Below are 12,200 nucleotides of genomic sequence, written 5' to 3'. Positions count from 1 at the left end.
TATCCAGGGAGAGAGTAAAGCAGCTGCCACTGCTGCTGTTTCTGCTACTAGTTCTGTTTCTACTACTACTAGTTCTGTTTCTACTGCTACTAGTTCTGTTTCTACTGCTGCTAGTTCTGTTTCTACTGCTACTAGGTCTGTTTCTACTGCTACTAGTTCTGTTTCTACTACTACTAGTTCTGTTTCTACTGCTACTAGTTCTGTTTCTACTGCTACTAGTTCTGTTTCTACTTCTGCTAGTTCTGTTTCTACTGCTACTAGGTCTGTTTCTACTGCTACTAGTTCTGTTTCTACTACTACTAGTTCTGTTTCTACTGCTACTAGTTCTGTTTCTACTGCTACTAGTTCTGTTTCTACTTCTGCTAGTTCTGTTTCTACTGCTGCTAGTTCTGTTTTTACTGCTACTGCTGCTAGTTCTGTTTCTACTGCTACTAGTTCTGTTTCTACTACTACTAGTTCTGTTTCTACTGCTGCTAGTTCTGTTTCTACTGCTACTAGTTCTGTTTCTACTGCTACTAGTTCTGTTTCTACTGCTACTGCTGCTAGTTCTGTTTCTACTGCTACTAGTTCTGTTTCTACTGCTACTGCTGCTAGTTCCGTTTCTACTGCTACTAGTTCTGTTTCTTCTGCTGCTAGTTCTGTTTCTACTGTTACTAGTTCTGTTTCTACTGCTGCTAGTTCTGTTTCTACTACTACTGCTGCTAGTTCTGTTTCTACTGCTACTAGTTCTGTTTCTACTGCTACTAGTTCTGTTTCTACTGCTACTAGTTCTGTTTCTACTGCTGCTAGTTCTGTTTCTACTGCTACTAGTTCTGTTTCTACTGCTACTAGTTCTGTTTCTACTGCTACTAGTTCTGTTTCTACTGCTACTGCTGCTAGTTCTGTTTCTACTGCTACTAGTTCTGTTTCTACTGCTACTAGTTCTGTTTCTACTGCTGCTAGTTCTGTTTCTACTGCTACTAGTTCTATTTCTACTGCTACTAGTTCTGTTTCTGTTTCTACTAGTTCTGTTTCTACTGCTACTAGTTCTGAATCGGTTTCTACTTCTACTAGATCTGTTTCTGTTTCTACTAGTTCTCTTTCTACTGCTACTAGTTCTGAATCTGTTTCTACTGCTACTAGTTCTGTTTCTCCTGCTGCTAGTTCTGTTTCTACTGCTACTAGTTCTGTTTCTACTGCTACTAGTTCTGTTTATACGGTTTCTACTGCTACTAGTTCTATTTCTACTGCTACTAGTTCTGTTTCTACTGCTGCTAGTTCTGTTTCTACTGCTACTAGTTCTGTTCTACTGCTACTAGTTCCGTTTCTGTTTCTACTAGTTCTGTTTCTACTGCTAATGCTGCTAGTTCTGTTTCTACTGCTACTAGTTCTGTTTCTACTGCTACTAGTTCTGTTTCTCCTGCTACTAGTTCTGTTTCTACTGTTTCTACTGCTGCTAGTTCTGTTTCTACTGCTACTAGTTCTGTTTCTACTGCTACTAGTTCTGTTTCTACTGCTACTAGTTCTGTTTCTACTCCTACTGCTGCTAGTTCTGTTTCTACTGCTACTGCTACTAGTTCTGTTTCTACTGCTACTAGTTCTGTTTATACTGTTTCTACTGCTGCTAGTTCTGTTTCTACTGCTACTAGTTCTGTTTATACTGCTACTAGTTCTATTTCTACTGCTACTAGTTCTGTTTCTACTGCTGCTTGTTCTGTTTCTACTGCTGCTAGTTCTGTTCTACTGCTACTAGTTCCGTTCCTGTTTCTACTAGTTCTGTTTCTACTGCTAATGCTGCTAGTTCTGTTTCTACTGCTACTAGTTCTATTTCTACTGCTACTAGTTCCGTTCCTGTTTCTACTAGTTCTGTTTCTACTGCTAATGCTGCTAGTTCTGTTTCTACTGCTACTAGTTCTGTTTCTCCTGCTGCTAGTTCTGTTTTTCTGATTCTACTGCTGCTAGTTCTGTTTTTCTGATTCTACTGCTGCTAGTTCTGTTTTTCTGATTCTACTGCTACTGCTGCTAGTTCTGTTTCTATTGCTACTAGTTCTGTTTCTGTTTCTACTGCTACTAGTTCTGTTTCTACTGCTACTAGTTCTGTTTCTGTTTCTACTGCTACTAGTTCTGTTTCTACTGCTACTGCTGCTAGTTCTGTTTCTACTGCTACTAGTTCTGTTTCTGTTTCTACTGCTAATAGTTCTGTTTCTACTGCTACTAGTTCTGTTTCTACTGTTACTCGTTCTGTTTCTACTGCTACTAGTTCTGTTTCTACTGCTACTCGTTCTGTTTATATTTCTACTGCTACTGCTACTAGTTATGTTTCTGTTTATATTGCTACTAGTTCTGTTTCTACTGCTACTGCTGCTAGTTCTGTTTCTACTGCTACCATTTCTGTTTCTGTTTCTACTGCTACTAGTTCTGTTTCTACTGCTACTGCTGCTAGTTCTGTTTCTACTGCTACAAGTTCTGTTTCTACTACTACTAGTTCTGTTTATACTGCTACTCGTTCTGTTTCTACTACTGCTAGTTCTGTCTCTACTGCTACTAGTTCCGTTTCTTTTTCTACTGCTGCTAGTTCTGTTTCTACTGCTACTAGTTCTGTTTCTGTTTCTACTGCTACTAGTTCTGTTCCTTTTTCTACTGCTACTGCTGCTAGTTCTGTTTCTACTGCTGCTAGTTCTGTTTCTACCGCTACTAGTTCTGTTTCTACTGCTACTAGTTCTGAATCTGTTTCTACTGCTGCTAGTTCTGTTTCTACTGCTACTAGTTCTGTTTCTACTGCTACTAGTTCTGTTTCTACTGCTACTGCTGCTAGTTCTGTTTCTACTGCTACTGCTGCATGTTCTGTTTCTACTGCTACTAGTTCTGTTTCTACTACTACTAGTTCTGTTTCTACTGCTACTAGTTCTGTTTCTACTGCTACTAGTTCTGTTTCTACTGCTACTAGTTCTGTTTCTACTGCTACTGCTGCTAGTTCTGTTTCTACTGCTACTAGTTCTGTTTCTACTGCTACTGCTGCTAGTTCCGTTTCTACTGCTACTAGTTCTGTTTCTTCTGCTGCTAGTTCTGTTTCTACTGCTACTAGTTCTGTTTCTACTGCTGCTAGTTCTGTTTCTACTACTACTGCTGCTAGTTCTGTTTCTACTGCTACTAGTTCTGTTTCTACTGCTACTAGTTCTGTTTCTACTGCTACTAGTTCTGTTTCTACTGCTGCTAGTTCTGTTTCTACTGCTACTAGTTCTGTTTCTACTGCTACTAGTTCTGTTTCTACTGCTACTAGTTCTGTTTCTACTGCTACTGCTGCTAGTTCTGTTTCTACTGCTACTAGTTCTGTTTCTACTGCTACTAGTTCTGTTTCTACTGCTGCTAGTTCTGTTTCTACTGCTACTAGTTCTGTTTCTACTGCTACTGCTGCTAGTTCTGTTTCTACTGCTACTAGTTCTATTTCTACTGCTACTAGTTCTGTTTCTGTTTCTACTAGTTCTGTTTCTACTGCTACTAGTTCTGAATCGGTTTCTACTTCTACTAGATCTGTTTCTGTTTCTACTAGTTCTCTTTCTACTGCTACTAGTTCTGAATCTGTTTCTACTGCTACTAGTTCTGTTTCTCCTGCTGCTAGTTCTGTTTCTACTGCTACTAGTTCTGTTTCTACTGCTACTAGTTCTGTTTATACGGTTTCTACTGCTACTAGTTCTATTTCTACTGCTACTAGTTCTGTTTCTACTGCTGCTAGTTCTGTTTCTACTGCTACTAGTTCTGTTCTACTGCTACTAGTTCCGTTTCTGTTTCTACTAGTTCTGTTTCTACTGCTAATGCTGCTAGTTCTGTTTCTACTGCTACTAGTTCTATTTCTACTGCTACTAGTTCTGAATCTGTTTCTACTGCTAATAGTTCTGTTACTGTTTCTACTAGTTCTGTTTCTACTGCTACTCATTCTGAATCTGTTTCTACTGCTACTAGATCTGTTTCTGTTTCTACTAGTTCTGTTTCTACTGCAACTAGTTCTGAATCCGTTTCCACTGCTACTAGTTCTGAATCTGTTTCTACTGCTACTAGTTCTGTTTCTCCTGCTGCTAGTTCTGTTTCTACTGCTACTAGTTCTGTTTCTACTGCTACTAGTTCTGTTTCTACTGCTACTGCTGCTAGTTCTGTTTCTACTGCTACTGCTGCTAGTTCTGTTTCTACTGCTACAAGTTCTGTTTCTACTGCTACTAGTTCTGTTTCTACTGCTACTAGTTCTGTTTCTCCTGCTACTAGTTCTGTTTCTACTGTTTCTACTGCTGCTAGTTCTGTTTCTACTGCTACTAGTTCTGTTTCTACTGCTACTAGTTCTGTTTCTACTGCTACTAGTTCTGTTTCTACTCCTACTGCTGCTAGTTCTGTTTCTACTGCTACTGCTACTAGTTCTGTTTCTACTGCTACTAGTTCTGTTTATACTGTTTCTACTGCTGCTAGTTCTGTTTCTACTGCTACTAGTTCTGTTTATACTGCTACTAATTCTATTTCTACTGCTACTAGTTCTGTTTCTACTGCTGCTTGTTCTGTTTCTACTGCTGCTAGTTCTGTTCTACTGCTACTAGTTCCGTTCCTGTTTCTACTAGTTCTGTTTCTACTGCTAATGCTGCTAGTTCTGTTTCTACTGCTACTAGTTCTATTTCTACTGCTACTAGTTCCGTTCCTGTTTCTACTAGTTCTGTTTCTACTGCTAATGCTGCTAGTTCTGTTTCTACTGCTACTAGTTCTATTTCTACTGCTACTAGTTCTGAATCTGTTTCTACTGCTACTAGTTCAGAAATCTGCTTCTACTGCTACTAGTTCTGTTTCTCCTGCTGCTAGTTCTGTTTTTCTGATTCTACTGCTGCTAGTTCTGTTTTTCTGATTCTACTGCTGCTAGTTCTGTTTTTCTGATTCTACTGCTACTGCTGCTAGTTCTGTTTCTATTGCTACTAGTTCTGTTTCTGTTTCTACTGCTACTAGTTCTGTTTCTACTGCTACTAGTTCTGTTTCTGTTTCTACTGCTACTAGTTCTGTTTCTACTGCTACTGCTGCTAGTTCTGTTTCTACTGCTACTAGTTCTGTTTCTGTTTCTACTGCTAATAGTTCTGTTTCTACTGCTACTAGTTCTGTTTCTACTGTTACTCGTTCTGTTTCTACTGCTACTAGTTCTGTTTCTACTGCTACTCGTTCTGTTTATATTTCTACTGCTACTGCTACTAGTTATGTTTCTGTTTATATTGCTACTAGTTCTGTTTCTACTGCTACTGCTGCTAGTTCTGTTTCTACTGCTACCATTTCTGTTTCTGTTTCTACTGCTACTAGTTCTGTTTCTACTGCTACTGCTGCTAGTTCTGTTTCTACTGCTACAAGTTCTGTTTCTACTACTACTAGTTCTGTTTATACTGCTACTCGTTCTGTTTCTACTACTGCTAGTTCTGTCTCTACTGCTACTAGTTCCGTTTCTTTTTCTACTGCTGCTAGTTCTGTTTCTACTGCTACTAGTTCTGTTTCTGTTTCTACTGCTACTAGTTCTGTTCCTTTTTCTACTGCTACTGCTGCTAGTTCTGTTTCTACTGCTGCTAGTTCTGTTTCTACCGCTACTAGTTCTGTTTCTACTGCTACTAGTTCTGAATCTGTTTCTACTGCTGCTAGTTCTGTTTCTACTGCTACTAGTTCTGTTTCTACTGCTACTAGTTCTGTTTCTACTGCTACTGCTGCTAGTTCTGTTTCTACTGCTACTGCTGCATGTTCTGTTTCTATGGCTACTAGTACTGTTTCTACTACTACTAGTTCTGTTTCTACTGCTACTAGTTCTGTTTCTACTACTACTAGTTCCGTTTCTACTGCTGATAGTTATGTTTCTACTACTACTAGTTCTGTTTCTACTACCAATAGTTCTGTTTCTACTACTGATAGTTCTGTTTCTACTACTACTAGTTCTGTTTCTACTGCTGATAGTTCTGTTTCTGTTTCTACTACTACTAGTTCTGTTTCGACTGCTGATAGTTCTGTTTCTACTGCTACTAGTTGTGTTTCTTTTTCTACTGCTGCTAGTTCTGTTTCTACTGCTACTAGTTCTGTTTCTGTTTCTACTGCTGCTAGTTCTGTTTCTACTGCTACTAGCTCTGTTTCTGTTTCTAATGCTACTAGTTCTGTTTCTACTGCTACGGCTACTAGTTCTGTTTCTACTGCTACCAGTTCTGTTTCTGTTTCTACTGCTGCTAGTTCTGTTTATACTGCTACAAGTTCTGTTTCTACTACTGCTAGTTCTGTTTCTACTACTACTAGTTCTGTTTATACTACTACTAGTTCCGTGTCTACCACTACTAGTTCCATTTCTACTACTACTAGTTCTGTTTCTGTTTCTACTACTACTAGTTCTGTTTCTACTACTACTAGTTCCGTTTCTACTACTACTAGTTCCGTTTCTACTACTACTAGTTCCGTTTCCACTACTGCTAGTTCCGTTTCTACTACTACTAGTTCCGTTTCTACTACTACTTGTTCTGTTTCTACTGCTACTAGTTCTGTTTCTACTACTACTAGTTCCGTTTCTACTACTACTAGTTGCGTTTCTACTACTACTAGTTCCGTTTCCACTACTGCTAGTTCCGTTTCTACTACTACTAGTTCCGTTCTACTATTACTAGTCCTGTTTCTACTGCTGATAGTTCTGTTTCTACTGCTGATAGTTCTGTTTCTACTACTACTAGTTCCGTTTCTACTATTACTAGTTCTGTTTCTACTACTACTAGTTCTGTTTCTACTACTACTAGTTCTGTTTCTACTGCTACTAGTTCTGTATCTGTTTCTATTGCTACTAGATCTGTTTCTGTTTCTACTAGTTCTGTTCTACTGCTACTAGTTCTGTTTCTACTACTAATAGTTCTGTTTCTACTGCTGATAGTTCTGTTTCTACTACTACTAGTTCTGTTTCTACTACTACTAGTTCTGTTTCTACTGCTACTAGTTCTGAATCTGTTTCTACTACTACTAGTTCTGTTTCTACTGCTACTAGTTCTGAATCTGTTTCTACTACTACTAGTTCTGTTTCTACTACTACTAGTTCTGAATCTGTTTCTACTACTACTAGTTCTGAATCTGTTTCTACTACTACTAGTTCTGAATCTGTTTCTACTACTAATAGTTCTGTTTCTACTGCTGATAGTTCTGTTTCTACTAGTAATAGTTCTGTTTCTACTACTAATAGTTCTGTTTCTACTGCTACTAGTTCTGAATCTGTTTCTACTACTACTAGTTCTGTTTCTACTACTAATAGTTCTGTTTCTACTGCTACTAGTTCTGAATCTGTTTCTACTACTACTAGTTCTGTTTCTACTACTACTAGTTCTGAATCTGTTTCTACTACTACTAGTTCTGTTTCTACTACTACTAGTTCTGAATCTGTTTCTACTACTACTAGTTCTGTTCCTACTAGTAATAGTTCTGTTTCTACTGCTGATAGTTCTGTTTCTACTGCTACTAGTTCTGAATCTGTTTCTACTACTACTAGTTCTGAATCTGTTTCTACTACTACTAGTTCTGTTTCTACTGCTACTAGTTCTGAATCTGTTTCTACTACTAATAGTTCTGTTTCTACTACTACTAGTTCTGAATCTGTTTCTACTACTACTAGTTCTGTTTCTACTACTACTAGTTCTGTTTCTACTGCTACTAGTTCTGAATCTGTTTCTACTACTACTAGTTCTGTTTCTACTACTACTAGTTCTGTTTCTACTGCTACTAGTTCTGAATCTGTTTCTACTACTACTAGTTCTGTTTCTACTACTACTAGTTCTGAATCTGTTTCTACTACTACTAGTTCTGTTTCTACTACTACTAGTTCTGAATCTGTTTCTACTACTACTAGTTCTGTTTCTACTACTACTAGTTCTGAATCTGTTTCTACTACTACTAGTTCTGAATCTGTTTCTACTGCTACTAGTTCTGAATCTGTTTCTACTACTACTAGTTCTGCTGCTACTGCTACTAGTTCTGAATCTGTTTCTACTACTACTAGTTCTGCTGCTACTGCTACTAGTTCTGAATCTGTTTCTACTACTACTAGTTCTGCTGCTACTGCTGTGCAGTTCCTGGGCACCTCTCGCTCTACCTGGCCTAGTTATTCAACAGCTATCCCCTCTCCTCACAAGAACACTAATCACAGCCCTGCCCGACACTTAATCAGTTCAAGACTAATGGGAATTCACCCCTCTGCTCCGTAATATGTTCAGGGGACAGACAGACAGCAGTCCTCCTGTAAGTCAGTGCTCAGCAGTAGTCAGCGTTTCCCAGCTCCGGTTCTCCAGTACCCCCACCAGCACACATTTCTGTTGTAACCCGGGACAAACATACCTCATTCAACTCCTTTAGGGCCTGATGATTAGTTGAATCAGGTGTGCTTGTCCAGGGCTACAATAAAAATGAGGACTGGAGTTGGGAAACCCTGTGTTAGATGCTGTACTGATTACTTAATAACCACTGTGGCTTGGTTTGTTGTGGTGATCAGATGACAGAAGAATACCTTTGTCTCTATGGCAACCTACGGTACAGTGCTACTGTACACATTGGGGCATTGCCATTCAGCGCACCTGACGTCTTGGCATGTTATAGTAGGAGAGGCAGCAATAATACCTGCATAAAGCAGGGCATGGCAAATCACATTCATCTCTAACTGTAGCAGAGTTCTGGGAATTAGCATTCAGTCAGTGTAGCCTTAAATCACATTCATATTCATCACACATCCAAACACAGCCATCATCAACAGAAAGACCTCAAAAACACTGAGACCTAGTGTGCATAACATATCTGCTGTGTGTACACAGTACATACTTGGGAGTGGAGGGTGTTGAGCATAAACACAGGCGCCCCGGGCCCAGCATAGGGGGATGCAGCCACTCCTCTCCATGATGGCCGCAGCAGCGCCTGTCTTTCTATCCCACCACCAGACCCTGCAGCCTGAACCAGCCCCAGGCTCCCTGACCCTGTCCCTTTCCACAACCGCATAGAGGCCAGGCCAGGCTGTTGCTTCTTCCTTTGCCCCTGAGGACCCCGGCACAGCCCCTCTCCGCTCCTCACAGCCCCTACCGCTGCCCCCCTCGGACCCGTTCACACAGCCCTGCCTCAGGGGAGAGAACTGTGGGGTGAGGAAGAGAAGACGTCAAGGGAGCAACTCAGTGAAATCCTCAAGAGGTTTTAATCCTAACATCCACCTTGCCTGACAGACAGGCTGTTTCCGGGTTAGAGGTGTTTGGTGTCACTCCGAGAGAGAGAGAGAGAGAGAGAGAGAGAGAGAGAGAGAGAGAGAGAGAGAGAGAGAGAGGGAGTGAGACAGAGACAGAGAGAGAGAGAGAGAGAGAGAGAGAGAGAGAGAGAGACAGAAGATCAATATGGGACAGGTCTGTGTTGTCAGCTCCTTATCTTCCGATTCCTCTTCAGATCCCCTCAGCGTTGACTTCCAGCCTCTAAATAAATCCCTCTGCGTGCCTCTGCACAGCCTTGTAAATTAATCAAGCCCGGGAGGCAGCTGACTTGGAAAACAGTGTAGTAGAAGACACAGAGGAGGCAAAAAACCAAAACAATCCTTCAGTTAGTTCAGCACTACAACCGCCTGTCTACTCCGATGTGACAGCCTTGTAATCCAGGACAAGCTGCTGCTGCTGCTGCTGCTGCTGTTCAACCCTGCTGCCGAGTCGGCTGTGTCAGGAGGGAGTGTGAGCTGGGTTTGTGTGTGACTCAGAGAGAGAGAGGTAGAGGTAGGGAGAAAGTGAGGGAGGCGGGAGGCAGGGTGGGAGGAGAGAGAGGGAACCTCATTTAGGGAACTACACTCAGCTCTTCTCCTGTTTACAAAATGGACAGCGACTCTTACATCCAGGGTCATGACTAGCGTTCAGTTCATTAGCAAACAATATCTCTTCCTCCTCCTCATCCTTCTCCTCCTTACAACAAGGTCTGCCCCTATGCCTCTGGCTATCAATCAAAACATGTCCCTCCCGCTCTCATTTCCTCCCTTCTTCCTCTCCTCCTCTCTCCTGTATGCTTTCCATTTGCAGCATTCTATTTTCCTCCAAGGTGTAGACAGGTGAGGAATATTGATGACGTTACATAAGATGTTTTCAGTGATATGAAAAGTAACTCTGCAATGCTATCACCATCCTAGTGAATGTCTGGGATCAGATACTGGATCTGTGGTGTGTTGAGGTCACAGCTATCTCCATGTCTTAGTGGCAATGGAGCTTTTTGATTTCACCAATCACACAACAGAACAGAGGTTCTATGGAATAACGTCATAATGCATGAATTAGGCCTTGGCTATTGCATACACAAGCAGTTCTAAACCTGCTGCAAAACACAATGGTATCATCAAGCTTTGATTATTTAAATCAGCCGGGGGGTCAAATTCATTCCATGGAGGGCCTAGCATCTCCTAGACAACCAGGTGAGGAGAGTTCCTGACTAATCAGTGATCTTCCTTAGTTCATCAATCATGTACAACGGGGGAGTGAAAACCCCCTGACACTTGGGGAATGAGTTTGACAGATGATTGACCCAGAAAACGATAGTTTGATGTGTTTAGTCACTCCACTCAATTGAAGCTCTGTGAACAGACAGACAGCCTGGCTTGTACCCACTGACTACCTCAACAGCTCTACATGATGGTGCTGTTCTATAGTTCTTATAATCCAGCACAGACTCAACCTACATTATTCACTATAGAGAGAGGAGGGGGATCTGGTTGTCATTGGGTTCTTGACAGTATAGGCCTTCTGTCTATACATCCTTTCAAAGAGGAGTATTTTTCCACATGCACCCAGTATAAATTGAATATGTATGATCAATTCCTCTCAAGGGGTGCTACATCAATTCCTCATTTTCAGCGAGCGCATTAACACACTTTAAGGCTTCATCCAAAAAGGCACCCTAGTCCCTTTATAGTACACTACTTTAGATCAGGGCCCATAGGGCTCTGGTCAAAAGTAGTGCACTATATAGGGAATTTGGGACATAGTGTGAGACCAACAAAATGTTTTAATTGCTGCAATTACCATGACAATTATTCAAGATGTCTGTAAAACTAAAGAAGAACAAATAACAATATTAATTGTGGCTGTGAATCACCCCGACATGAAAACAATAAACCTAATCAATAGAGAAATCTCACTCTACTCATTACACACAGGCAGTTCTATGGTCCCTTTAAACATTCAGAAGTGTGTGTGTGTGTGTGTGTGTGTGTGTGTGTGTGTGTGTGTGTGTGTGTGTGTGTGTGTGTGTGTGTGTGTGTGTGTGTGTGTGTGTGTGTGTTTTGCAACATGTTTTTCTGGGCCTGTAGCTGAAACAAAGAGAGAGTAGATTGCAGCTGCCATGAACAGCTTTCATTCTGTAATCAAGCAGTGATTTATCACAGCCAGATCTAGCCTAGCTCTCCACAAACTACAACCTTCCACTAAATCACACTAACCTCCAAGCAACGCCAAGGTGCTGCAGCACATCTGTATTTTTGGACACCGATTTGGCAGATTTTTTTACACCTTTACACCTTTATTTAATCTTTATTTAACTCGGCAAGTCAGTTAACAACACATTCTTATTTCCAATGACGGCCTAGGAACAGTGGGTTAACTGCCTGTTCAGGGGCAGAACAACAGATTTTCACCTTGTCAGCTCGGGGGAACCATTCTTGCAACCTTACAGTTAACTAGTCCAACGCCCTAACCACCTGCCTCTCATTGCACTCCACGAGGAGCCTGCCTGTTACGCGAGTGCAGTAGAAGCCAAGGTAAGTTGCTAGCTAGCATTAAACTTATCTTATAAAAAACAATCAATCAATCATAATCACTAGTTAACTACACATGGTTGATGATATTACTAGTTTATCTAGTGTGTCCTGCGTTGCATATAATCGATGCGGTGCGTATCGTTGCTCCAATGTGTACCTAACCATAAACATCAATCTTCTTAAAATCAATACACAGAAGTATATATTTTTAAACCTGCATATTTAGCTAAAATAAATCCAGGTTAGCAGGCAATATTAAGCAGGTGAAATTGTGAAATCATTTCTCTTGCGTTCATTGCACGCAGAGTCAGTGAATATGCAACAGTTTAGGCCAGCCTAATTTGCCAGAAGTGTACGTAATTATGACATAACATTGACGGTTGTGCAATATAACAGGAATATTTAGACTTATGGATGCCACCCGTTAGATAAAGAAAGAATAAAC

The 12,200-nt window shown here is 40.7% G+C and overlaps 1 protein-coding gene across 1 annotated transcript in view; it reads right to left on the bottom strand.

Moving 5' to 3' along the window:
• Positions 1–9,682, bottom strand: part of LOC135520951 (focal adhesion kinase 1-like) — a 31,510-nt gene extending 21,828 nt beyond the window's left edge. Inside the window, exon 1 of the mRNA XM_064946824.1 lies at positions 8,809–9,682. Within this exon, the coding sequence (XP_064802896.1) occupies positions 8,809–8,884 (76 nt within the window). The 5' untranslated portion in view covers positions 8,885–9,682. The remainder of the gene's footprint in view (positions 1–8,808) is intronic.
• Positions 9,683–12,200: the final 2,518 nt, after the last annotated feature.

Source organism: Oncorhynchus masou, chromosome 29 (assembly GCF_036934945.1).
Source record: "Oncorhynchus masou masou isolate Uvic2021 chromosome 29, UVic_Omas_1.1, whole genome shotgun sequence".
NCBI lineage: Eukaryota > Metazoa > Chordata > Actinopteri > Salmoniformes > Salmonidae > Oncorhynchus > Oncorhynchus masou.
This window is presented reverse-complemented; position numbering and strand designations above follow the sequence as displayed.